The following is a 27,929-nucleotide window of genomic DNA, read 5'->3' as shown; positions in this document are numbered from 1 at the left end:
TGTGTAGCTTGTAGCTTGATTCATTTTGTACCACCACTGATAAGTAGAAAACTGATTAAATTAAAAATCAAGGTTTATTTATCTTCCTTCTGTGATAAATCTGGCCTCTTTATTTGGTCAACGTCATACCTACAGTGATCCCCACAGTGCGCATGCGCAGTAAGCCTGGTTCCTATGATAGCAGCAGGTATAGAGCAACTAGCTGTTAGTGTCGCTGTTTCAACTCAGCAAAATGCTCAAATTCCTTCCAAAATTACTACTGTTGCTGTTGCTAGCTTTCCCGGTGACTGTCTTTATAAAAGGTAAGCTTTTAAAAAACGCAAAGTGGTTGTTTTCAGTCGTTTTGATGCATTAGCCTGCTTGTCTTTCTCTGTTAGCTTTACCTCAGTGGGCCTGCGCGTGCACGTTGAGCTTCAGCTGTAGTGAGCTTTTCGTTTTATTTACACGCTTAATGTTAGGAACTCTCACTGAATTAGTACGTGTTATAACAGTCTCCCTTATCTCAGTTAAGTTAAATAGATTTTTGTAAATAAAAGATACATACAACATGAGCTTGTCTTGACTGACGTGTCCTTAACGGCTAGTGCTAATATGCTAGTGCTAATATGCTAGTGCTAACTTACCATTAGCATTCTAGCCATGTTTGCAGAAGCAGACTGCTGTTTCCTGAAATTGAAGTCGTGATTAAAATTGTCCTTTTCTGTAAAAAAAAAAACAAACAAACCCCAAAACAATAACGTTGTCGTTTGTTCGTATACCTGCTTCTTGATTTATTGTGTTGGTTGCAGTGTAGTGAATGACCTGAGGACGAGAATCAATGGTCATGATGACCTAAAATGTGTTTGTCTGTTCTGTCCTGTTTACTTGTGCCATACAGCCTATTTTGTGCAAAAGGGAACAATTTAAAAGTACACTGTGGAGCAGTATATCTCTGTGGTTCAGGATTTATTCATTTAAAGAGATTTGAAGATCCACAATACTTTGTGTTGTGTATATTACATTATTATGTCTCTATTCTTTTGTATATTTGCATTTATTTCTCTTTGCTGCTGTAACAGAGAAATTTCCCCATTGTGGGACAAATAAAGGTATATCTTCCTCTTCTTCCTCAAAGTTCCTGGAGGATGTTGCTCAGCTCTTCTGTCTTTCCTCTGTGCTTCAGGGCGATCTCGTCGTGATTGGGCAACACCTGGAGTTATGCCTACATTATTTTAAAAAACAAAAAGAATGCATAGGCTTGAGTTTAAGTTAAATAGACAATTAGCTTATAAATAGATAAAATAATGCTGTCTGTTCTGGGGATGAGGTTTGAGGTATGTGGAAGCTGAACCATGAAACTTTTTTAGTCGTGGATCCCAGCTCGTTATTTATCTGTACAAACAAATCTGACACCATGCACCTATCGATGCTATAAAAAGATTGAGAGTTAATGGGTTGAATATTCTGTCCACCTTTAAGGCACATTAGTAGCAGCACAAGATGTTACAGAAGAAGAAGAAGAGGCAGCTGATGAAGATACTACTGATGATGTGATTGCTGAAGACGAGGATGACGAAGCAGAGGTGGAAGATGATGAAAATACAGAACTGGTAAGAGTCTTTTATGATTGCTTAATTATAGCCTTGCTAATTATATTTTCATGAATCACATAAATCTAATTATTGTAAATGATCTGGGTCAGACTGAAGAAAAGGAGGAAGAGGAAGAAGAAGAAGCTCTAGCAGGAGAGATAAAGCCTTCCCCGAATGCTGATACAACCATTCTGTTTGTCAAAGGAGAAGGTAGCTCATACAACTTTTTCTTTCAAATGTGACTTGTTTACAAAGCCTGTTTATGATTACACATTTATGTGAATGCAACAGTTTAGATAATTTGCTAAAATATTTACTCTTTATTGAATTCCAGACTTTCCAGCCAACAACATTGTAAAATTCCTGCTGGGCTTCACCAATAAAGGCAGTGAAGATTTTGTAGTCGAGTCTTTGGACGCTTCCTTCCGCTACCCTCAGGACTTCCAGTTTTACATCCAGAACTTCACTGCTCTGCAGCTGGGCACGGTGGTGCCTCCACAGCGTCAGGCCACATTTGAGTACTCGTTCATTCCAGCTGAACCCATGGGTGGTCGCCCCTTTGGCTTGGTCATCAACCTCAACTACAAGGATAGCAGTGTAAGTGTGACTGTAGAGACTTGACACTGCAACAAGATGCAGACCAACTGCACAGATTGTATAAATAACCAGCTTTGGTAATTTGGGAATGCGGTGCTGCTCATGGCCAGGGAAAAGTTTAGATTTTTTTTTTTTTTTTTTAAGTCCTACGGCTGCTCCCTGATCGAAGCCACCAAAGTGGATCACGTGTTCCATGTAGATTTGCAAAGGTTTTACGGAAGCCCCACTTGACACAACCCTCCCATTTTTATCCGGGCTCTGGACCGGTACTGAGAGTTAACACTTCAGTGGCTGGGTTAGCTCCTTGCCCGGAAATCGAACCCGGGCCGTGGCAACGAGAGCGTGGGATTCTGTTGCTGGACCACCTAGGGGTGCATCAGTTTGTATTATTCAGATTATTTTTGAGGGATTTATGTATATATTAAATGAGTCAGAATTTAACCTAGAATGATTTTTAAATCAAAGCGTAGTAGACATTATCGAGTCAATATCAATAATAAAGATATGGAAACTTTTACAAACAAACCAGAGCAACATAGAATGTTTCTCTATTGGTTAAGAGAAATGGAAGACAGTTTAATTCTAATTTAAAAGTTTTTTCTTTTTCTTCTTTTTTTTTTTTTTAAATAACAGGGCAACGTTTTCCAGGATGCAGTGTTTAACCAGACGGTCACCGTCACTGAGAGAGAGGATGGTCTGGATGGAGAGACGTAAGTGTTTAAATGAATTCCTGATTTTATCTTGGCTGGCCATCAAGTTTCTTGTACCTTCTTGTCTGCCCCTCCATAAGCATGTCCAAAAACTGACAGGTTGTCCTCTTCCCACAGGATCTTTATGTACGTGTTCCTCTCTGGGCTTGGGCTTCTGGTGGTTGTTGGATTGCATCAGCTTTTGGAATCTAGGAAGGTAAAAGTCAAGAAATGTAACACGTTATAAGGAGGTGTATGGATGGGCCTGGGTTCTTAGTGCGGCTCTTTTAGCCCTGTGCAAAGCAGGTCAAGTAGATCTTCATTACTTTCACAGCCATACACAATGTGCAAATAACCAGTGAAATCAGATAAGGTTTCTCCTGGACCCAAGGAGCAAGATATGTGTGTATTGTACAATGCTGTACAATGTGTAATGCTGTTAGGAGATAAATAAACTGCAGTGAAAATAAGAAGCATGCAAAGAAAAAGAAAAAAATGACTGTAAGACATTGTGGAAAAGTTATAGGGACCCTCTGTCTCCCAAGACCCCTGAGCTTTAGCAGTTTAATTTGGTGACCTTTTTTTGCTGTCATGAGGTAGATTAAAGTTACACTCTATGAATTACACTTTATCCCTCAAATGATTTAGTTTCTGTTTTTAATGTGCGCAGTATTGATCTAAAATGTTATACAATTGTATGAGCGAGTGTTGGTATTCTGTATGAAGATAACAGGCTATGAATGCCATTGGTTTTTCAGATGAAACAAAGCAGTCATAAGGAAAGGTATAAGACATTACATTCACAAAAGGCAATAGAGGATGAGAGAATGACCTCACTGAGTCTTTGAGATGCATTAGTTCCTCATCACATGTTTTTATCACAGTCCACTTGCGGTCAAATGTTAATGGCTGTGTGTCAACTAGGTCTTACAGCATTTGATTGCTTGTGTGTGTCTGCAGAGGAGGAGACCTGTGGCCAAGGTGGAGATGGGGACCTCCAACCATAATGACGTTGATATGAGCTGGATCCCACAAGAGACACTCAATCAAATCAGTGAGTTTCATCTTCTTGTTTTATATACATGTAATTTCCTAATAGATTTTTAAACATGTGCTCAAAGAGTCTGTTTGGAATTTTTTTCTTCATTCTTTCTAATTCTATAAAGATGTCTTTGCTTTTTCATTCACACATTTTGACCTATCTTTTGAGACCTGACCGGTCTGAGACGAACACTGGCTTTGCTGCATTTTTTCCACATCTTTTATCTTGCATTGGCCGATGGTGCGCTTGCTTACTTTCTGAATCACTCATTCTGTCTCTTTCTTTCCTTTTGCATCTTCAGTGCAGAGTCGGCGAGGTGAGATTTCCTTTTACTTTTCAGAAATGTGGTAGCCTAGTAAAGTAAGAGTTCAGGCCACTTTATTTCTCTCTCTCATTTGCTACCATTTTTTACAGTAAGATTTAATAAAAGGCTCCAATGCAAAAAGAGGCTTGTGGTGTTTGGTTACCCACAATCTCAAGGGTTTTTTAAGTCACAAAATGTATTAATTTTTCATAAACCTCAATTTTCTTTATTCTATAAAAATGGTTATTGGGGTTTGTTTTCCTGAAATTTACAAAATCAGTAATACATATTTTTTAATGAATAAATGTAGGCACAGAACTGTATGTTGAATTTTGCAGTAGTTGTTAAAAGACGATGCCTACAAAGTCAAAGTAAGTTGATTTGATTTGACTTTACCTCCCTCTAGATAAGGCTTCCCCCAGAAGATCACCCCGTAAGAGGACACAGAAGCGCTCTGCTGGATCAGATGAGTGAAGATGGAGTGTACCGCTGTATGGTACATGCTACTGAGCACAGCTTGGCCATCGTACAGCATGCTTATGGACTGGTTGATACTACACGCATACCAATACAGTCACATTTTTAAAAAATAAAAAATAAGCCAAAAAAAAGGTTTGACACCAATTAACAACCTACTCCAGCCACTGTAAAAAAAAAATTTGTTTTTGTTTTTTTGACAGTTACTTTGACTTGGCAATTTTGCTTTAAATTTGTGGGTGAATTAAGCACATGAGTTTTGTTTCTAGAAATCCATGGGTCTGTGTTTTTGTTTTGTTTTGTTTTTTTCCCCTCTTGACATTGATTGTCTTCATGCACACATGTACGCATAGCTGGGTCTGGGACTTCTTCCCTAATTTGGTCACTTGTTTTGTGAGCAGTACGAGTGTGCGTCTGCCACATTTCTAAAATGCACTGTTTCTTTTTGGTCCGTTTTATTCTGCCATTTTGGTATGACTGTATGACAGGCAATTGTAATAACAGGTTCTATCTCCCTGATTGTGCCTATTTTTCTGATTCTTCGTTGTCTTTTAGTTTCTTGATTTTCTGAATGTTCCCAGGTGTAGTATACAAATGTGTGTTCGGGATTGTAAACTCTTCCTGTGATTTCTAAGAGAACTGCTGGAGTATATACTCTGTAGTGCTTGGAAACAGAGTGTTTGTGGAGTCAATAATTTCATTATTTTTATATGTACAATTTGTCTTCTGGCATGAATTTGGATGCCCATAATTGATATTGTGTGCTTTGAAAGCATAGTACACTACTGTATGCAAATAAACCCTTCTAGTTTACCAGCTTTGCCAACCCATGGTATATCAGCAGTCAGTACTTTAAACATGTACATGCTTTTTAGTAGGTGTGTGATTTACAGACTGAGAACTTTCTTGTTGATGGATACCTTTTGAGAATTATTTCCACGTAGAAATGTTAAAGTGAACCAATTGATAAGCTGCAACCAGGCAACATCTACTTAGTCACGCCTTTCTCTTATTGGGACTTTTAGCTCTGATTTCCTTTCCAATATTTAAAAGTAAATCCCATTTTTTGTTGTGCAATTTGAGACAAGTATTAATGATGGAACGAAAACATTGAGGTTGTGGGTTCACATGGAAAAGTTCATAAAAAATAAAGATGGAAATAAATGTGTGTTCTTGTTTGTTATTCCCCTCACATGCAGTATATAAATGTAATTGTAGATTTGGTTAAGTTAAAAAGTATGTGTCTAACAGGAAACTACCTTGTATTCTTGACTTATTAGAGCTTCATCCTCTTGAAAGATAACCCTACAGTGTGTGTTTTACTTGTTAACTTTACAGGTGGCGGTATAGCTGGATTAAACACAATCATTAAGCATTTGAAACAGCTAAACAACGAGCAACATCAGTTGTGATGTTTGTAACATGGTTAGAAATGACTGGCAAAACATGTTTCCTCCATGATAAGTCAAATTGTAAAATAAACAATTTTCTAGTAGAACATAACCAGAACCTTTAAAATTCTGTAAGATATGTCCATTTGTGTCACTTACAAGCTGAAATTGCTCCTTTTATAATGTTTAAAATTACCTGCAAGACTACAATTAAGATACTATAAGACTTATCATATGTAATCCATATAGATTTTTTTAGACCATACTTGTCCATCAAGTTATTGATAGTTATTCAGATCTAAGACTGAAAATGGTGCCTCTTTATTTCATTCTTACCCGTAGCCCATCATTTAGGCATTTATATCATTTATATATTAACATATTATGTCAATTAACATTTTACTGTCTTTTTTTTCTTTACTGTTGGAATTATAGATAACTTAGAATGCTGAATTTTGCTAAAAGGAGCAATTAAATGCTTCAAATTTTAAAAAGATTTGTTTGTCTCTCATTCTAGGGATGGAAATGGGTTGTAATTTCATACTTTTCTCATATTGCCATTAAACTTGTATTGTAACTTGATTATAGCACACAATGTAACTCCTCCTGTACTCCTCTTTCCATTCTCTGATGCAGCATGTATTGACCTTGTATTGATGCATTATACAGATTAGCACAGGGTGAACAAAGTATTTCTGGACACTATGTAGACTGCAGTTCATTTAACTATAGTAACTGTTTTATCTTAGTAAAGGTCACAGTGGATCTGGATCATATCCCAAAAACAGTGGTCATGAGATGAGAATACATTGTAGTTGGAACACCAGTCCAGTCTCACATTGTCACTGGGAAAACACAGGAAGACCCAAGTACTGGATTGAATCTGGGGCTCCTGGAGCTATGAGACAGCATTACAACCCACTTTACACATTGTGCCACTGTGTTTGCACGATAACAGTGTATTATATTATTATTAGGCTACTTGTATAGTTATCTAATATATTAAATATTACTAATCTAGGATGGGGCAGTGCCATAAAAGGTAGAGTTGCTGCCTCACAAGTAGAGGGTCACAGGTATGTGTGGAATTTTGAATGTTCTCCTTCATAAACATGCCTGTAGGTGGCTTGGTAATAATATACTTCCCATGGATGAGGCCGACTCTGTGAGGATCCTGAAGCATCTAGAGATACCAGCTCCACTTGGACTCAGCGCTATACTAAAGCGGAGATACCAACTCCATGTGGTCTTTGAGGAAGATGACTTCATCAATACAACATTTATCAGACTTTATATTTATAATCACACTATCCAGTGACACCCATATGAGGATGGGTTCCTCTTTATGTTTGGTTCCTCTCAAGGTTTCTTCCTTTACCATTCAAGGGAGTTTTTCCTCACCACAGTCACCTGATTCACTTCAGACTTGCTCATTAGGGATAAATACAAACACATTTAAATATATCTAATATTAATCGTGAACTTTTGTATTATATGAATCTTTATATTATTCTGTATAATAACCTTTTGTTCTCTGCTTATGTTCTGTAAAGCTGCTTTGAGACAATGTCAATGACAATATACGCTATAGAACTAAATTTGAATTGAATTGAATTGAATTGTGTGTGTGTGTGAACATGTATGCATGGTGCTCGTGACCTTCACTCAGTATTCTCCAGACTCCAGTGGGCTCCAGACTTACCACAACCCTGACAGGGATAAAGTGCTTACATGAAATAAATGAAGGAATTAAAAAACAAGTGTTGTAAATCTAATATTTGAATGGAATGTATTTGCTTCATGAATAACAGTGCAATAGAGTGGAGACCTCCATTAGGTGTGTATGAGCAGGAGGAGGGCTGGGCCTCAGAACTCACCTGTGTTCGAGATGTTAAGAGGTGTCTGTCTCTTTAAGGCGCCTGTCTGCTGCTGCTGTCTAGCTTTGTGTGAGAGGAAAAGCACGCCATGCCTTAATTATCCTGGAGGGAAAAAAGTTCAAACAAACGACAGGATAGATAACGGTTTGTAACTTAACAGACTCCTATACAGGTTTTATAGTGGCACGGTAAGTTTGAGTCACTCACTCTTTGTGTTTTTTTTTTTTGTTTGTTTATATTGTTCTGTACCGAGAAAGAGGGAGGGTTCTTTTTTCTTTTCTGCTTCTTTTTATGGGCTACAGATGATGGCAGGCTGTTTGTGTTCATTGTCGGTTTTGCATTAAACTACAAAAGCGGAGATCAAAGCGATTTTCAAGGAAACGATCTGAAACATTGTTACATTGTTGCTAAACCAAGCGTCTGTAGTAATCCGAGTCAAGCGCGAGGCGTGAATGAGAGAAATTAAATTAGTCTGCATGTTGGGTTTGGAAGCTCGGACTTTAAAATCTATAGATTATTAATCTGTTTAATTGAATGTGTTTTTTTTATTTTGTTTTACACAGTAAACGTTATTGTGAGTGAAAACTTCCTCGACAGAACTAGGGTTGAATCCCAAATATCAGCTCATTCCCTTTGTATGTGCACTATGTAATAACGGCTTCCAAACGCAATGTAGTGGACTTTATGTGCAATGGGAAGCCATTTAGGTTTAGTCCTCTGGCTCCTTAATTACCTGGCCTCACGGCTTTGATGTTGCCGCCCATATTAACACAACAATGGGGCGCGAGAAAAGTGTGGAAACTGCAGCCTGTGGATTGTTCCCTGATGTTTTTTTTTTCTCAATCTCGGATGTTTGCTGTTAGACTTGTGTGTCCCCTCCTGAAACTGACTGTATCCTTGTTGTGGTTCCTGTGAGGATGCAGGTGGGATGAGATTCGCTCGCGGCGGAATGCAGTCCACATGGACACACACTGCACTGTTTGCGCTTCTTGTGTTTTTGTCTGGAATTTCTTTTTCTACTGCTTGCAATAAAGCCTTGTGTGCCAGCGACGTCAGCAAATGTCTAATACAGGTAACCATGCCTTTTTGTTTATTTATGGTTTAAAACCTGCGTTCGTTAACCATTTGTATGATGTGCATTACTCTAGTAGGGGTGGCATGTGGTAGCCTTGTGCTGATTACCGACCAGAAGGTCATGAGTTCGAATCCCACGTCCACCAAGCTGCCACTGCTGGGCCCCTAAGCAAGGCCCTTAACCCAATTGCTCAGTTGAATAAATTGTAAGTCACTCTGGATATAAAGGTGTCTGTTAAATGCCAGAAATATAAATGTTGTAGTACAAAGTCTGCGACCACCTGACAATCTCACCCATGTGGGTGGCTTGTTGGTCCCCCTTTGCTGTTAAAGTAGCTTCCACTCTTCTGGAAAGCCATTCTACTAGATTTTAGTGTGGCTGTGGAGATTTGAGTACATTCAGCTAAAAGAGAATTAATTAGTGAGGCTAGGAAATGATGTGAGATGAGTTGTATTCATTGGCATTAAGGTCAAGGTTCTGTGCAGGACACTTGATTACTTACATTCAAACCATTAATACATGGGCCTCAGGCATTGTCCTGCTGGAACAGGTTTGGGCCTCTTAGTTGCAGTGAAGGGAAATGTAACCCTACAGCATGTACAGACATTTAACTGTGAACTTTTAACTGTGGCCACATTTCAGGGAAGAAGCACTTCTTTAATCATGCGTGTGTGATTCTCAGGTGTCCACAAACTTTTGGCAGTATTGTGTATAGTGCATGGGTACATAGCTGTAGCCAGAGGCAGATTTGGTCAGACAGGGATCCCTGGACTTGTTCCCTATACTTACACCATGATCTACAGTTACCCAAACTAGAAAAAGTGACTTCAAATATAAGATGCTGTGTAAAAAAAAAAAAAAAAAAAAAGCAAATCACTGAGCAGAGAGAATCAACATCATTTCTCATGGACAGAAAAGGAGTCATGGGTGTTTAACAGAGAGACATGCAAAGAGACAGTTAAGTCACAAGACAAGAAAACAAATGTGAGCACATATTTATTGTCTCTCTGTTTCTGGACCAACGTTACACTGAGTAAGTAAATAGACAAGCAAAAAAATCCAAGGATTACTGCAGCAATTTGGTAACTAGAACCCTCTCACACATATTTTTGATGTCATATTTAGGGATTGATAAAGTCTTATCTTATAACGATCACTGACATCATTTTGTGACATTAGGTTTGTGGTTTTAAGGTTGTGGTTGAACAGGCTGCATGGTCCTAAGTGTAGGTTAGATGGGAACAGATGAACTTAAAAAAAATATATAAAAAATAGAGTTTTCCTCATAACATTGGCATTTAATATGGTATAACCCAAATAGTTGTTTCTGTAAATTGATCTAGCTCAGAGCTACAAGAATGGAACTATTTCCTTTTTTTAATATACATTTTCCTGATTCCCTTCTTCAGTTTTGAAGTCTTTGCAGGTGAAGAATCTGTACTTGTGATTTTGTTTTAGACGTAAAATAGTTGTATTATCATGGTATGACATGATAAGCTGTGGTAACACGGCGATTGTGATCCAGGTTCTGCGTTGCCCATGTTGGAGATTAGGCTACGTATTTCTGCACATCTGGAATGTGACCTCTGCTCTCAGCCTCTCCTGCTGTTTTGGTATCCTGAGGTTGCACAGTGTGCTTCAGAAAACCACAATATACTCATACTCCTTCAGAGACATGCATTTCCTTAGGAAAAGAATACTTACTTAGGCTTGCAAGGATTGAAACTTTTAAAAAGAATATTTTTTTAAAACACCTTTTTGTTTTAATAAATATTGACTGGTTTTCAAAACCTATAATGCTGTAACGGTATAAATGAACTAAAGTTTGTTTTGAAAAGCAGGTTTCTGTAAAAAATAAAGATGTTTAACACATTCAGAGAAGATTTTCAGTTCGTGTATACAAAACGTTTGAATGTAATGTTTCCATATTTATCAAAAGTGTGTGAATCATATCAGAACCTTTTAATAAATCATCTGTCAATTGTACTTTCGTTTATCTTGAAATTAGGCTTAAGAAATAGCTTTCTCTCAGTTTAATTACTGTATACATGTTGTAAAATGTAAATGGAGGTTTGAAATCAAGCTTGATGTTTTCTTTCTTTCTTTCTTTCTTTCTTTCTTTCTTTCTTTTCAGCAGCTATAATTATTTAATACTATTTTCAGGAGCTGTGCCAGTGCAGACCATCAGATGGGAACTGTTCATGCTGTAAGGAGTGTATGCTGTGTCTGGGCACGCTGTGGGAGGAGTGCTGTGACTGTGTGGGTGAGTGTAAACGTTTGACTTCTAGTCCATGTTACAGTGCAGTTCGAAACTGAAAACAATGTGCAGACCTTTTTAACTTGCTGTCAATCAGTGCGTCTCTTTGTATTCGGTGCACTTGATGGATGCATGATTTGCTGTGTCCTTTCTGTAGAGTGCTGTAACCTGATATATACAACTTGCTTTTTTCCCTGAATGCTGTTCATAGTCTTCTGTTTTCCTGTTTAAGGATCTGTTTTGATAACAGCTGTGTTTAATTTAACGAACTCCCTCTCAGGCATGTGCAACCCTAGGAACTACAGTGACACACCAGCCACCTCGAAGAGCACAGTGGAAGATCTCTACAGGCCCATTCCCTCTCTGTTCAGAGCTCTCACTGAGGGTGAAGCCCCCATCAACATGATGGTGGTCTCCTTTCCAGTGGCAGAGGAGCTATCTTACCATGAGAGCCTGGTCTCCTTCTTGGAGACTATGGAAGATCAGCATCAAAATGTTTCGTTGCCTGGAAACAGTATTCATTCTAGTTATGATAACACTCAAGGTAAGGCATGGTATCACATTGCAATAACGACAAAATTATTGAGCTTTTTTTTTTTCAGGCTTAAACATTAGCTTCATCCCCCAGATTGAGAAAACAAACACCTTATAATAACTTTTATGTGCATTTAATTTTTAAAAAAGTGTTTTTATAGTTGGAACTAATGGTCTTCCTGTGATTTATCATGTAAACAATTATTTTACATATTGTGTAGACTGGAAATTTACCCCAGCTTGAAACGCCACCTTGATTAAGGCGCTTGTGTTAAAAATGCTCCATGCTGCTTTTCTGATTTTAATTTGTTGTGAAGCAAATCGCTTTGTAGCGAACTTTCAACCCTAACTTTGTTTTCTGATTACTTAATCAGACCACAAGCAGAGAGGATTTGTTCATGTTCAGGAGGATATTACAGCTTATGTTGAGGCTTTAGAACATAATTCTCCTTTTCGGGTTTGAACATTCAGTGGTTCTTGCAAATAAATGTATCATACAGTGTGCTACATTTTATAAAAATATATAGATTTGGAACATGGAAATTGTGCACCTTGTAAAAGTTCTTACTTTTTGTAACCTTTCTCTCCATCTCTCTAGAAAACATGTGCACGGTAGTGTACTTTGATGACTGTGTTTCGATTCGTCAGTGCAAGCAGTACTGTGAGTCGATGGGAGGCTCGAAGTACCGTTGGTTTCACAACGCCTGCTGTGAGTGTATTGGGCCCGAGTGTATTGACTACGGCAGCAGAGCAGTGAAGTGCATGAACTGTCTCTTCTGAACCACTAGCCTTTGAACGTTGCGGATGCTCATACTCCTGCCACCAGAGGGCACAATAACCGGACCATAGGTTCAGGAGACACTGACCTGGGGTTGGGAAAACGAGCTGACAATCATGTAGATTACAAGCCCTTGTGTCTTTGCTCTTTGTATTAACCTTTTAAATGTTTTACCCCAGGTTTTCCAGGAAAAAAAAAAAGATATGGATTTTGTCTCGTATTTTTACATAAATCAGTGCATAATTGTTCATCAAATTGTATTCAAAAGGGTGTTCTCTGACATTATTGCTTTATGTAGCATATTAACCTTTACTAACTTTAATCATGCTTATTAATTAGATGCAACTGATGGATATTAAGGTACTACATGGGAGGAGGGGGGTCAGAAAAAGCCATATAATATTGTAGTTATACAGCATCACATAGTATTTTTAAACAACTGCGGATAGAGTGACATTTTATAGCGAAGGTTTGTTGATTATATTCTTTGAATAATTCTTGTTCGGCACAGATGGAGGGACTGGAGCTGTATACGGAAAGCGTCCATGTCTGACTGACATTTCTTAGAAGCTTTTACCACAGATATGATGAGGAAGCAAAGAGAAAACTTGTCCTTAGTTCAGCACTCTGGTTATGGCCTTACAAGCTCTGGTCCAATATGTGTAAGTCATATATCTGGTATTCAGTTTAGTTATGTTCTATGCATTTCACTAGTGTTGCTTCAGGGTCCTACAAAACCTGGATGGTCATATTCTGTTTTGCAGTAATCCTCATTAAAAGCAGAGAAACCTGTTTCTGGTTGTGGTGTTCTTGGGAAAAACATGCTCAACACATTGTTGGTTTACTGGCTAAAATGTTTTATTAACACTATTTAATTGTCATAGTATCATAAGTCCAATTGCAAAACCTAAGGTGGTGTTACTGTATTTGCTTGTAATCTGTATAAAAAAAACCTATCTATACATTAATAAAATAAGTATTTAAATCTAATTGTTTCAGTACATTTTGAGAACTCCTCTGAATCCTGCATTCTTGCCATTGTTTTTTTTTTTCTATGTATGGGTGCATTCAGTAGGCAGGTGCACTAATCTGTTACCCCAGCTTCCACTGAATAGAGGAGGAGGGGATATGAGCACTTTCACATCAGCTTTGTATGATTGATCATGGATTCTGGGTCAGATAGCAGACAGTTGGGCCTGTGTGGTGGGTGATAGAGTTGCAGAGGGAGGAGCAGCAGCATCACATTTAGCTCAGTACAAAGGAGTCTTTCTCTCCTGGGAAGAGATTGAGACGCAACTAGTGCAGTCACATGACCACTCAGTCTTGGCATTGAAACTAGGTAGGCGCTTCACATGGCATCATCCTCAAGCTTTGTTTGCCAGCCAGCTTAGCACTAAGGAGTCAGGATGATCACCTACCTGCTAATCACCATTAGGTCAGCAGACAGTAACAATTTTGCTTTACACCACTAGTTAAGGGTAATTGTTTGGGCTGTAGTGAAGACTGTGTTTAAACACATTGACTGTTAAAGAACTCCATGATCAATTATGCTTACAGAAAAAGTTATGTTTTCAACAACGTTCAGACTACCAATGGGAAAGAACAGTCAAAATGGTGCAACAGTATGAGAATTTACATAATGCATAACTTAAATATAACAGGTATCTTTACTGCCCTCTACGGTCCACACTTGGAAATCCGGTTTCAGCATTAATGTTCTTTGAATGGTTTTCTTTACCAAATGAATTCTATTGTCCACATAAAGATGAACAAATGACACTATGATCTATACAATTTTATTTGCTTTTGATCACTAATCCTGCATATCAACAAAGGTGAAAATGAAACCAGACTAAGTGCAACTGCATCTGAACTTTTATTTTTTGATAGGTTAGGAGAACATATAATTCTATTCATGATCACTGTTCAAAATGGAAAAAAAACAACTGATAAGGATATGTACAGTACATGTGATGCATGGATCATAGTGAAGCACTTTTTTCTTGTTAAAATACCCCAGAGTGATGTGCAACATCCACACTGTTTCAATATTGAATTTCTACATACTCTGCAAAATGGACCGCTGTGATTTTGGTTTAAAAATATGATAGTTCCTTTTCCAATAGGACATGAATCCCTGTGTCCCAGGGGAAGCCCATGTCCTCAGGCACAACAATGTGCTCAACTCGACTTTAAAACAATATTGGCCCAAGCCCTTGAGAAGAAAAGAGTGTCCGGCTTCAAACAGCTCCCAGACGACGATGTGTGGAAAGGCTGAGGCGGTTATACTCACTCCATGTTGAATATATCTGCAGCATATGAGTCACTCACACAGTACAGTATCAAAATGGAAAATGAGATAAAATAAGGGAAACACTTGGCGCTACAGTCTGTCCTGCTAATGTGGTTGATTGAAGCTGAACGTTCCTGCAATGCTGAAGAGAAAAATGATGAAGGTCCATCAATAAGAGAGCAAAGGAGATGATGACGATGATGATGAGTGAAAGAATAGCAATCACCCACTCCCTGGATCTGAGATATGCTGATTTGATACTGTAGTTTGTTGATGTTTTGACTCCAGAAATTCAAGTATTCTCTGGTTGTAAGGAAGACACTTGTAAGGCTTCTGTGGCAAAAAAAAAAAAAATTAAAATAATAAATCACCAAAACTCTTTGTTGTAGTGAGCTGCTCTAAGGGAAGGACAGTTGGTTGAAGCGACCCCCCAAGCAAATATTGTAGTTCTTGTGCCCATGGTAGAGGAGAGTCCAAGCCCCTAAACATATTATCCAAGCTAGGGGTGGAGTATGTGCCTGCTCAGTAGGTGGAGGAAGTGGTGCTCATGGCATCCTCGTTAATGCGTGTGCTTCCTGGGTGTACGCTGGCAAAGTATTTGACATCTTTGTCCAAGTCCATCTGCAGAGCTACCAGTGTCTGCTCCAGTGCCTCCTGGTGGGAGTTGGCGGAGTGTAGGAAATATTCTATAGGATGCAACACAAACAGTAAAACATCCCTTAGCATACCATTCATAACAAAAGGTGACATTTATACAGATTTTTTGGCATACACGTAAGGGTCTTTGTCATTACATCTACTCCTAGAGATTCATTTTTAAGTTAGACCAAGAGAAACTGTTATTTGTACCCAACACAACCGTTAGTATGTTTAATTTCAGCTGTACAGCACAACAGCCAAAATACAGATCGGATCACAAGACCCTACAGTGGGTAGTAAGGACAGCTGAGATGATCATTGAAGAGTTTCTTCCCTCTATCATGGACACTTACACCACACGCTGCATCTGCAAAGCCAACAGCATTGTGGATGACCCCACACACCCATCACACACACACACACACACACACACACACACACACACTCTTCACCCTCCTGCGTCTGGAAAAAGGTACCGAAGCGTTCGGGCCCTCACGACCAGACTGTGTAATAGTGTCTTTCCACAAGCCATCAGACTCCTTAATAACTGAACTGAACACAACATACACACTTCCAATACACATCCATCAATCTGTTTACATGCTGTTTTGAACACTGTTTTTGCTCTTTGCACATGCTGTGTCACATTTCAGTCGATTGCCGTTTTGCACAATACTTTATGATATCTCATGTAACTGCTGCTATAATACTAATGTGTTCATTGCAGTATTTCAGCACATGCAATATTGTCTGAACATACAGTATTTACACTGGTCTGCTCTGTTTTTGTGTATTTTTTGTTTGCACTGTCTTTTGTCCTGCACCGTGTACACCAGGTTGCACAGATGCACTTTATGTGGCTAGAACTACTTACTAAGTACTTAGCTCTGTCTTATATACAACAGCTATATATGGATGAAATGACAATAAAAGCTTCTTGACTCTCTGACTCTCTTGACACACACTCCCCTAAAAAGCAAGTCAATAGTCTGGCACTGACCTCGCTCCATCAGGCTCTGGCGCAGGGTTTTGGCCAGCAGCACACGAACGTTGGGCACAGGGTCAGATGCCAGCTGCAGCAAAGGAGCCAGCAGGTGCTCTGAGAACTGATCCAATGACACACAGTCTTCCTCTATAGCAAGCTAGGGAAAGACATAAAATATAAGAAAATAAGTGACAATAGATTGAAATTAATGGGAACACCACAAATACAAACAGAGCAGGAGAGATGCCATAAGAGAATGAACACATTTTGATGCACTATAGCCTAGATTAAGGTTCTAAACAATCTGCTCCAATATGCTGCAGAGTAAGCAGGTGGCAGCCAGGAAATGCTACTCTCCCTATACTACACTGGCCATAGTAAAAAAGGGCTACTGTCCATATGGCAACATGGCTCTGGCTTTAAGAAGCTGATTTTCAGTGTACACTTACAACAATGTGCATCTTAATGTTTATTAAATATACAATAACAACTCTAACTCAAATACATTTAATCACAAAAAACATCAGAATCCAAACCTAAAAACACTTGGGTTAAGTCTACGGCTGCATCGGTTGCACTGCCAAAAAAGAATCAGCCAGTGAACTGAATGATTTCAATGCAATAAGGCAGAAAGCACTTTCTAAACATTGAACTGGCTGAATTAACTATTCAGGGGCTTCAACACTAAGACCATTTAAGAATGCTGTTTGGCAATGGGAAGATTTGTCCTTACCTGACACACAAAAGCAAACGCTTGTCGTCCAGACCATTTTGGAGAGTGGCAGAATTTATCCACCAATTCGCCAAGGAAGTCAACCAACAGTGCTGGACATGTGGAGAGTTTCCTGATAATCTCGCTGACCTGAACAGAGAAACAAACAAAAAGCACACAATTTACTAAAAGTTCATTTAAAAGCAACAGCCACAGACTCACACACTCATGTAGATAATGTAGCATTCTACACTGATGTCTCTCTTGGTTGTCTTGTCTTTATAAGAGAGGGGCTAAAAAGCCAAAAGAGCCCTCACAAAGGAAACAGATTGTGTATATAGCTATGCATACCAGTCTGTAGGAGGTCCACCGGACAGAGGAGACTCTATCTATGCAGAGGCAGAACGCCAAAGGCCTTAGATAGTCATACACATCCTGCCCACTATACAGCTCCAAAAGCAGGACCAACTGCCTTTTAGAGAAAACAAACAAAAAAAATATGTATAGTAAAATGGCAGATAGGTAACAGGTTCTAATGAAAATCACATTAGGTGGTCATACTCTGCAAGTTCTGATCTGAATCTCCAGTTCCGACTATTGTCTGTGACCAGGAACTCCTGCAACTGGTAGAGATACTTCCTCCTTGTATCTTGATGCAGCAACTAAAAGAGGAAAAGAACAGAAGCAGGTCAAGTTTCTCTTTCACCTCTGTAAATTACAGCTTCTTTAAAACAGAAATTGAGTGAAATACAGAGATAGTTACAGAAGTAGTAAGGACACAAAGCTAAACATGTGAACATCAGAAAATGTGACTAACCTTAAGGAAATCATAGAGATGTCGAAGGACTCCTATACGCACTTCGTCTAAGTCCTTAAGAAAGCCATTAAAGATAGGGACCAGGTCTTCAGCAGTTAGCTGATCACCCAAAATAAGGGCTAATTCATGAATGGAGAAAGCCAGTGTCCGCCGTACCTTCCACTATTAGAGGGCAAGAGAAAGAAAGAGACTGTCAAAAGATAGATACTGACATAAGTGCAAGTGAACAGAGGTGAGAATAAGGGGGGAAAAAGAGTATAGTAAAACAAGGTGGAGGAAGAAAGGATAAGACTAGAGTAATATAGCACTAAAAAAACATCAAGTATCAAGTCATTAGTGAACTTTACATTACTGAACAATACTAGTTTACAGTACGGCAGCAACGTGATAAAACCAACTTTAAGTCTTTGTTGATTTCAACATTAGATTTGAGAGACCTAATATCCAATCCTAGTGTGGGATGTAGTAATAATCACAGATAACCACAGTCTCAGTGAAAGGGACAGCAAGAAATGCCAAAGAATTAGTAAGTAGTAAGGGTGTTGAAGTATTATATTCTGATGTGCAGTCTTACAGTACCTGCATGTCAGAGGCTAGGGTCTCGAAGGTGTCTCTGAGGCAATGCCAGTTCTGGCGACCCAGTGTAAGTGCCACACCAGGCAGGCTGTATGCACAATGTTTAGCAATCTCCATATCCACCGTCTGGGCCCGGGATGGGTCTGTCATAGAGAGATACTGATCCAACAGTGCCTGAGGGACTACATCCTACGACATAACACAAAGATAAAGGAGAATAAAAACATGTTTAAACTGGCATGTGACTTCTGAATGAGGCATGAGTTTTAAAAAGATTGCACACGAAATTGTGTTATGTAACTATCATAATAAAGTTGGAACAATATCAGTTAACTATAAACATGCTTAACAATCAAAATGATTGGTTTTCAACACAGTAAGTCACAGAAAATGGGTAAATGGGTTTTACCTGTTGCTTGGATTTTTTCTCCTCTTCTGGACTGCTGCTATCACTTAACTCTGAATCATCTCCATGACTCACAGGTAGGGTGGATTCTCGACTCTGAAACAGACACTTCATGTTTAGAGATGTAGGACTCCTAGCAACCGGCATAGTGCATGCAAACAGAGTATAAATATTTGCAAAAGACGTGGTCCAAACAGCTTAAATTGGTTTAAATATTTTAAGATTTCAAATAAAATTTTTTGAAACTCTACATCTGATGAGTCGATGAGAGGGACATGACAAGAGCTGAAAGGGTTATCATGAGCCTGCCGTGGTTCCAGGAATGCCTCCTCAACATGAGTGTCCAACGAAGTGGCTTTCAGAGCAGCAGTCAACACATCCACTTGTGCTGTTATACACAAACAAAAACGATGCTTAATTTTATCTACACAAATAATCTGTTGAAATGCATTGGAAAATCACAAAACCTCTATTTTCAAAAGAGGTAAAAAAGTCATTTTATATTAAACGAGGCTGACTAGGCTGATTACAGAAAAGCAAGCCTGTTATGCACGCTTGTTGGCCGACAATATGAACGCAGGCCTGAACATGAGTTTGCTATGCGAGCGCACAGAAACCCACTATTAACACACACTTGGTATGCATTGCACTTTGTACTGTGAAAAACTACCTTTTCATCTTCTGACAAACATCTGCACAACAGTGTGATAAGATACTTGTATATTTAGAAATTTGGAAATATCTAAGACAATGCAGCTGTGGCACGAGTCAGCATATCGGAATGGTCTGTACAAAGTCATACCAAATTAATGTACGTTAAAAAAATGAAACCAAATTTCTAATAAAATATTAGTATGAACATTTTCCCCACCATTAATGGCTCAGAGTAGAACTTTTCTAGACACTAGCAACCCTTTAGTCAGCCAAGAATCCTGTTTAAAGCAGCAAGCCTTGCCATCGGAATTTAAGTATATTATAAAGCGCATTAATTTTTTTTTATAACAATTCTGTTAGAACTGTGCTAACTTGCAAACATGGTGAACAAAACCCATCATAACCTCGTAAAATGTATGTGTTAGACATTTAAGGACAAACAAAGTATGTAATATTACAGTAACAGCACAGTTTGTACAGACTTATCACAGACATGTCACACACAGGATAGACTATGAATATTTGCAATAAATTAAACAATAGCTAAGACTCCGCCTCAAGCTGTGTGCTACTGATATACGAGAAAGCAGAAGAGTAGGACCTACTCTATTTTGGGTCTAAGCAAAATCACATAGAAGCATGATAAGTGTCTAAGCATCAGCAACACCATGTATTCACCACACACAAACATGACAGTGTTTAGGAGCAGCGTTTAAGCAGTGTCTTAGTTACATTAATAATATAAGCAAGACAGGCATCACAAACAAACAAGCTTGTAAATAACACTGGATTTCACGATGAAGAAACTGACGTTACATTGCTCAAAGTTAAAGCATCGAGGTGTTTCGTCATGCTTTTGTTAACACATCCTTTTCTATTCAGCGTTTGTTCAATTTCCCTAAGCTCATTTCCTTTCAGCAGTAGCATAAGAATAGAAGTTTGGCCACCTCTACAACTTCAGTGCTTGAGGCAGCTTTTAAAAACAATCTAACCAGTCAAACCAATTAAGAATCTTATTACCTCAAATACAGCAATCAGAAATAATTGTATTAACAATGTACAACAGGTCAGAAGAAAAACAATTAAAGACATAAAAGAAATATGTAACTGCCAAAAAACACAGCCAAAGAATGCCCGTTTTCCCTTGATTGGAAATTTAAAGGCCTTTCTAATGAATGAAATTCTGCATTTATTCTGTGATTAATAGCATAACTTTAAATTGTGATATGTCTTATTCAGTTTCACCAAATCACCAAAAAACTTCAAACCTGCTGTGAGAGTGGCTAGCAGTAAATGACAAGAAACATCTTTGTAGATTTACTTATACATTTAGATGTTCAATGCAAATGATGTAATACAAAAAAAAATTTTTTGGACATACTTGAGCTTATTACCACTATTTAATAAAATGATGTTACTTTTTCCAAACACCTTTTTTTTAGATTATTGTACAAAGACAACCATCAAAGATCAGAAAATACCCAAAAGTTATTTAAAAGGTGTTTGCTGGATCGAGTTGACCAGATATATCTGTTCCAATACTGGAAGATAAACCACAAAGTAAATCTTGGTTTGAATATAAATTTTGGAAAATACTAAAAAAAAAATATTGGGGTGTCATTGCATTCAGAAAAAAACAAAACAGAAAAAAGAGCCCTCCTCACCTTTGACATCAGGGTCATCAATGTGAGGCTCCAGATTTTCAATGAGTTCCTCCAGCTGCTTCCTGTCCAGAACAGGTGTTGAAACCTGGGTAGAGAAACTGGAAGCAGAAACCTTGTCGTCACAGTTGCCCTTCTCCTCCAACAGCTCCAGGTCAAGGTCTATCTGTGGGATAGGTATCCTCCAGTAGTGGAATGAGTTAAAGAGCTCCTGCTCTGGTATCTCCAGTTTCTCTATCACATGACTTAGTAGTGCACTGGAGGGAAACTCTAAACTGGAGGTGCTTTCTGGGTTTGGGTGTGTAGGATTTTCCATCACAAGGCCTTCTGAGGTGTTTGAGGGGCTGTCCTGTGCTGTGAGACTTGTGATTGGTGAGCACGGAGGTTCCCTGACCGATTGATCTTGGTCTAGATCACCTAGCTCAGAAAGGCACTTTGGACTCGGCCTATCTGCGTCAACATTGCAAAAGGACTCCTCCAGAAGTAAAGCTTCGGCTGCCTGCTCCCCTCCGCCCTCCACAGCTATATCCACACTTTCCCGTTCTGCCTGACATAGCTGGACCTCACAATGCACTTGTGTGCATGGTGGATTCTGGAAAATACATTCAGGCTGTGAGGTGGCAGCTTTTTTTTCACATGGGAGGTTCTGAGCACTTTCGCCTGTAGCAGGTGTGTTGGTTCTTGCAGATCTCTCACCAGCCCTGAATAATGGTATCGGAGGAAAAAAATAAAAATACAGACCAGACTTTACACACCTGACCATGCCCAAACTGGGCCTTCCACAATCTATTGCTACAAAGTTGGAAGCACAAGATACCATTGGATAAGTTTGTATGGTGTATTATGATTTCCTTTAAATTGTGCTAAAGGGCAAAACATGCTCCAGATTGCACCTGTGCACAAAACCATGAAGAAGTTCATGAGGACTTGTTTTTGCCAATGAGTGGAAGAAGCCAAGTGGTCTGCACAGAGCCCTGACTTCAGCTCCGGTGACCTCATCGCTGCATCATCAGTGTCTGACCTCACTAATGCGCTTTTCACTAAATGTGCACAAATTCCCACAGTGATCTAAAGGGTGGAAATTATTTAAAAAACCTTAACATATAGCGTCAGTCTTTATTCATTTCCTCCATTCCGTTGTTTTTCTTTAACTCCAGTTAAGTGTGACTTGTACAAACTAGTATTATAGTCTTTCAGATTATGAATCAATACAGATTAACAAATACTCTGGACTGTTGCACCTTCAGTTGTTTGCACTTCATGAAGTTACTCTGTGTGTGCAAAATAATACATTAATATATATCAGTAGTAAAACGTGTGCAAAATTGTGTCAAACATAATTCTTACGGATTTTGCAACTGCTGCCCTCTCCAGTCAGCCTCCTCTGTGCCCTCTTTGAAGTACTGGCCCACATTAGTGCTTGGACTGGCAAATGTAGAGATGAACTGCCCCAAAGACTGGAATGCTGCCTGGCGCACCTGTTGAACACAAAAGATGCAGCAAACAGCTACTTACTACAGCAGAAAACACCCAAAAATTTTTTAAATAGTTCCAAAATCATAGAAAGTTATAGCCGATATCAAATGTTTATAGAAAATATAACACTAAGAAAATAACCCTGTATTTCACATCTGTAAATAATGATCCTGGAACAGATTCCAGGGGAGAAATAAATCCCATTTATCTACAAACAAACATCTTTAGAGTAGTTGCCCAGGGAAGAGGGAAGTCACGCACCCAGCGGGAGGGGTCACTTATGAGGTTGATGAAAAGAGATGAGAGTTTGGTCCTGCGTACTTCCTGAGACGTTGCCGAGGACACTGACATGAAGCACTCTGCACAAGCCTTCCGAACTCCCCATACATTATCTGAGCAGAGCTGGAAAAACCGTGGCAGCTGCACAGGAAGACAATGCAGCAAAGAAAGGAAAAACAATTAGGCCACTTCTGGAAAGGAAAATCTTTCGCCTATACAGGCTAAAACAAACATAGGCATTTCAATTAAAACCTAAAAATCTCATCTGTTTATATTTATAGTGAATAATAGCAAAACTACAAGTGAATGGACTGGGGGAAAAAAAGCTATTACAATTACAGTAAACACCCAGACAGGTAAAACAGACAACATGGGATGGGCAGAGCATACAGGTTTGGCCTGTACAGGCAAGTACAAACCAGGGAACAAAAAAAAAAAAAAAAACTTCCTCATAATTCAGCCAATGGTCACAGAAAATGAGTTAAACAAGAGTAAGCCTTATCTTTGTTGACCAATATGCAACAGTGTACAGTACAGTGTAATAATATTATAACACATGCTGTAAAAATCACCCTTTAATAGAAAAGTGCAGCTGTAAGAAATAGCTGGTCTGGGTGACAGTGGAACCAGACCCTGGTCCTGAGTGCAAGGCCAATTTTAAACACTTTAGGGGACTCACATACCCATTCACATCTAGGGGCAATTTACAGTAGCCAATAAAGCTACCAGCATATTATGGGGAAATCCATGAGGGTAGAAAATGGAAATCTACACTCAGAAAGCAACTGGTTATTATACGTATTGTAGACTTTATGTTTCGTTGCTGCACCTTTCTAGCCAAAGTGAGCCTGGATTACAGGCAGCTTTAAGTAAAGATTAGCAATGTAATCATTTTAAAAACTCAAACACAAATAACACATCCATACCAGTAACTCTTCTGTTGTTTCTCCCCCAACAACAGTACATATATCTCCAAAATTTGCTGCACAAACCTATCAAGTGAAGAAAAGGTGAAATATCAAGTCACAATGCACCTATATTACCACAACCTGTAGGGACCTGTTAATAAACAGCAAATCTCTCTTCAAAAATGTTCTTCTCCGCAGTCATATTTATTAAAGGGCCAAACAGAGCTGCCCACCTTGCGTACATGGAACATCCTGCAGTCACAGCACATCTCACAGAAGCGGGGAAGGAAGAGACGCTCTGTAATATCCTTCCCCACCATGGGTGCCATTTTGCAAATGATCTGTTTTTAAAGATTAGTGTTAAAAGGAAAACGCTGAATACACTTAATTAGTTCAGAATATCAAAGTTGTCCACTCAAAGACTCACTGCCATAGCCTCAGTCTTGACATCATCATTGCTGTCTGGGGCGGTGAGATCAACCAGGACAGGACAGACAAGATTTTCAATGTCTGCCCGCTCGATCAGCTCCTGCTCCAGAAGCATCAGAAGGGCTGCCTGGCTTGTCTTCCTAACCTGTTGCGAATGAAGCAAAAGGGAACTCAGATAATGAGATCTCAATGAGATAGAGCTCAGCATTTATTGACTGCTGCAATGGTGTTATCCAGCATTCTGAAGTCCAAATGTTTCTTTCAGCCTGGTTTTATGAGACACACTACAGACTAAGGCTACAAAAGTACATATTAACAAATATAAACAAAAGATACGGGTTTAAAAACCAACACTTACCAGGTTGTTCTGGTCAGCTAAATATCTCACTACAATGGGCAGCAAAAACTTTGAAAATGCGAAGGGAATGGAAGGTCTGTTTTCTTGGCAGAAAATGGCAATATGAGGGATTTGTTCCATAAGCTCGGCTCGAACTGTAGGCTCTAAAAAGACATTGACAGCCTGTTTTAATATAACAACCATGATTAAAAACATGATCACTAATCAAGTGACCAAAACGATAAAGTGAGTCATGTTTCAGAAACACAATGTTAAAATATTCAACCTAAGGTGAATGCCAGTGAGGCATCTTCCCATTTGGCAAATGATAACTTTCCAGTGAAATAATTTTCTTTCACTGTATCTTCATTCAGCTTTGGATGTGTTGAATAAGGATATTTACAAAAAAAAAAAATGAGCATGACATTCATAACACAGAGGGTCTTTTTTTTTTTTTAAACCAGGAACCTTTAAATAATTAGCAGCTTGATTACCTTTCCCTCCACTATATAGCAAGGACATACAAGACATTAAGGCACATCAGAGGTAAAGTTTAGCAACCTAGTCAGGTGTGCAAATTCACAAAAAGGATAAGCCTTTAGATTTTACTTTGTAAGGCAACAGCCTGGCACAAAGTTTAAGTCACACCAGTCTCATCAAACATTAACGGGTGCTAAAGGGAGCAGATTTCTTTGTAACACTTAACCTGAGACATAGCAATGGTATAAGATATGCTAAAAATAAATTCAACATTTCCAGGAAAGAACACATTCTTTTAGGAATCAGAGTTCATGTCAAATGCTGAAATGCAAAAAATTGATGAGAGACCAAACTGTGGTTTACCAGAGTCCTCCGCAAGTCTGCTGACTCTCTCGAGGACTGCAATACAATCCCTCTCATCCTCGCTAACCGCTTTTAGCGTATCCAGCAAACTGCGAGCCACCATCTGCCTGTGAATAAAATACTAATGAGAGCTGTGTTCTATAGCAAGCATCTCTGGAATATAAGATGTCAAAATTCACACAGACATAAATTACAAATTTCCTTAGGTATGCGAGACATTAAAATATTAAGACACCTCTAACTGTTGTCATTATTGTAAAGACAAAAAAGACTGACAATGATAGCCAATAAAATTCAAAATCTAATAAAGTCTACATTTAAATACCTGTTAAATATGTTTTCGCTTGTGACGTATTTATCCAGCCTCCCCAGGGGTGTCAGCATCTCATCTTGCGATACAAAATCCAAGGCTGAAGGTATAATAATGACGTCAGACTCTGAGCTGTAGTCATCCACACCGACTATTAGAGACATTGGAAATATTATGAGCAGAAACCACCACCAAGCGCACACACTAGCAGTAATGAAGACCATTAACCTTTAAAGAAAAGTAACCAGAATGTACACACCAACAAGTCTAGCAAAAATGCTGAAAGACAAGGTGTGTTACTTGATTGGTTTCAGTTCTTTTTTGGGTACATTGTGCAAAGTACAGTCAGACAGTCCAGATAAGTCCAGGCAAAACACCAACAAGCAACGACATCAGCAGTGCAGGCGTGAGACAGGGCTCCATGTACATACATGCTTAAACTTTTTTTTTTTACCCCCAAGTACCATTTCCAACAGGAAACGAGCTGCAGTGTTAGTTTTCATGGAAGCAATTTTTAACCTAAGCTTTCACACACACACCAAACTGAATCATGTGGTGGTTACTGAGGAGGTACCTCAGTAACCACCACATGATTTGTTAGTTACAAAGATCTGACATAGCAGACAGGTCGAGCATGATATTTGTAAGATATGTAGATATGACTGCATATTATTCACTGACACCTAACTGGGTTATAAGTAGAAACCAGGAATGTTCATGGGTTCTCAGTTTAGTGGTTTTGCTTCTCGAAATCCTAATTTCAGAACCATTTCCCTACTTAGAGACACCTGAATGAACTCACCAACAAAATAACCAGGCTTAGTAAGTGTCTTAAAAAGAAATCCAAATCAGAGAAAATCGGCTTTAAAGCAACAAACAAATATAAGAACCAGTACAAAACATGATCATCTACTAAAACAAGCTACATGACTGAAACCATCTACACCGCTATACAAAGTAAAGATTCATCCGGTTCCGTTTCAAGGAAGCTGAACTAACTTGAACGTTTGTAACAAAACAAAATATTTATTTCTTTTTAAAAATGACAAGACTTTCGTTTGAACAAGTGCTTCGACTGTATAAAGTGAAACACTGGGCTTAAAATCCAGCGTCGCTGAGCACTAAACGTTACTGTAGCAAAGTTTGCCCGGTGTAGCTACTAGCTAACTAGCATAGTTAATTAGCTTAGCTTAGCATAGCATAGGGTAACGTTCAGCTCGGATACTGCCGAATGACAGTGTGTGTTTGTGTGTATACGTGTACACACCATAATACTTACATCCGTCTATTTCCTCTTGAGAATCTTCTTGAAGCAGCGAAATATCTGTGACAAACACATGAAAACGAGTTTAGTCGTGATTAGCACCGAGCTACACCTAAACTCGGCTAGCTAGCTCAGATTAGCCGGGCTAGCATGTGTTTTCTTTCAAATATATTAACAGACAATTAGCTCGCTAACGTTAACGTGATCTGAGACAAAAGAGGAAAAAGTAAGGTTAAAGCGACACCCTTTTAGTTTTGTGCTATAACTCAAGTGGACTTCTAACATACCCGCCATCTTGTCCTGGTCCTACATTTAAAAGTGGTCTGTGCCGAAAAGGCGACAACAACCGGAGGGGGGGAAGCTAAAGCTAAAGCTAAACTATGCAGCAGGACGGAACAGAGCACGGAGCTGGGATCGAACTGAGCCCTGTCGCTACCCGTAACTTCGCTGAGGTGCACGACGCATGCGCGTATCTGTCTTCCCCGCGTGATGTGCTTCACGCACGCGCAAACACTTCCTCCACCCATGCGTGATCACGTGTGCGGAAACGTGTGTGTGTCAGTGTTTTCCAAATATGCACTTTCGATAGAGAGCAGGACCAGATCTTTAAAAAAAAAAGTGCATTATGAAATGTAAAATTTCTGTCTCTTATTTCACATGAATTTGTTTATTATTTTATAAATTATATATATGTATATATATATATATATATATATATATACTACGTATAAATAAGTATATTTTTATT

General features: G+C 38.9%; 3 protein-coding genes across 6 annotated transcripts; 2 read left to right on the top strand and 1 right to left on the bottom strand.

Annotated features, from left to right (window-relative positions):
* Positions 1 to 139: 139 nt before the first annotated feature.
* On the top strand, positions 140 to 5,848 carry ssr1 (signal sequence receptor, alpha). Of its 2 annotated transcripts, XM_027149778.2 has the most exons (9): positions 140 to 302; positions 1,459 to 1,589; positions 1,682 to 1,781; positions 1,906 to 2,168; positions 2,802 to 2,878; positions 2,996 to 3,074; positions 3,818 to 3,911; positions 4,201 to 4,215; positions 4,610 to 5,848. In XM_027149778.2, the coding sequence occupies exons 1-9, from the start codon at positions 233 to 235 to the stop codon at positions 4,675 to 4,677; spliced, it is 897 nt and encodes a 298-aa protein (XP_027005579.1). In that variant the 5' UTR covers positions 140 to 232; the 3' UTR covers positions 4,678 to 5,848. The 2 variants fall into 2 exon arrangements, with proteins under 2 accessions (XP_027005579.1, XP_027005580.1); XM_027149779.2 differs by lacking the exon at positions 4,201 to 4,215 and having other exon boundaries at positions 142 to 302.
* Positions 5,849 to 7,923: 2,075 nt separating this feature from the next.
* LOC113644858 (twisted gastrulation protein homolog 1-A-like) lies at positions 7,924 to 13,384 on the top strand. Of its 2 annotated transcripts, none has more exons than XM_027150007.2 (5): positions 7,924 to 8,092; positions 8,872 to 9,020; positions 11,187 to 11,286; positions 11,561 to 11,824; positions 12,413 to 13,384. In XM_027150007.2, exons 1-5 carry the CDS (start codon positions 7,960 to 7,962, stop codon positions 12,592 to 12,594), a joined length of 828 nt encoding a protein of 275 aa, XP_027005808.1. In that variant the 5' UTR covers positions 7,924 to 7,959; the 3' UTR covers positions 12,595 to 13,384. The 2 variants fall into 2 exon arrangements, with proteins under 2 accessions (XP_027005808.1, XP_027005809.1); XM_027150008.2 differs by having other exon boundaries at positions 7,972 to 8,136.
* Positions 13,385 to 14,449: 1,065 nt separating this feature from the next.
* On the bottom strand, positions 14,450 to 27,653 carry ppp4r1 (protein phosphatase 4, regulatory subunit 1). Of its 2 annotated transcripts, none has more exons than XM_027150000.2 (20): positions 27,469 to 27,653; positions 27,185 to 27,241; positions 25,933 to 26,068; positions 25,608 to 25,714; positions 24,786 to 24,928; positions 24,426 to 24,572; positions 24,232 to 24,339; positions 24,017 to 24,082; positions 23,073 to 23,231; positions 22,683 to 22,813; positions 21,339 to 22,036; positions 19,266 to 19,408; positions 19,024 to 19,116; positions 18,618 to 18,803; positions 18,039 to 18,200; positions 17,783 to 17,883; positions 17,573 to 17,693; positions 17,243 to 17,371; positions 16,525 to 16,666; positions 14,450 to 15,571 (listed from the first exon to the last, which is right to left on the bottom strand). In XM_027150000.2, the coding sequence occupies exons 1-20, from the start codon at positions 27,473 to 27,475 to the stop codon at positions 15,408 to 15,410; spliced, it is 3,000 nt and encodes a 999-aa protein (XP_027005801.1). In that variant the 5' UTR covers positions 27,476 to 27,653; the 3' UTR covers positions 14,450 to 15,407. The 2 variants fall into 2 exon arrangements, with proteins under 2 accessions (XP_027005801.1, XP_027005802.1); XM_027150001.2 differs by having other exon boundaries at positions 27,197 to 27,241.
* Between the last annotated feature and the right edge of the window lie 276 nt (positions 27,654 to 27,929).

Source organism: Tachysurus fulvidraco, chromosome 3, assembly GCF_022655615.1.
Source record: "Tachysurus fulvidraco isolate hzauxx_2018 chromosome 3, HZAU_PFXX_2.0, whole genome shotgun sequence".
In the NCBI taxonomy this organism is placed as follows: Eukaryota; Metazoa; Chordata; class Actinopteri; order Siluriformes; family Bagridae; genus Tachysurus; species Tachysurus fulvidraco.
The sequence above is the reverse complement of the archived record's forward strand: the minus strand, read 5'-3'. Positions and strand labels throughout refer to the sequence as shown.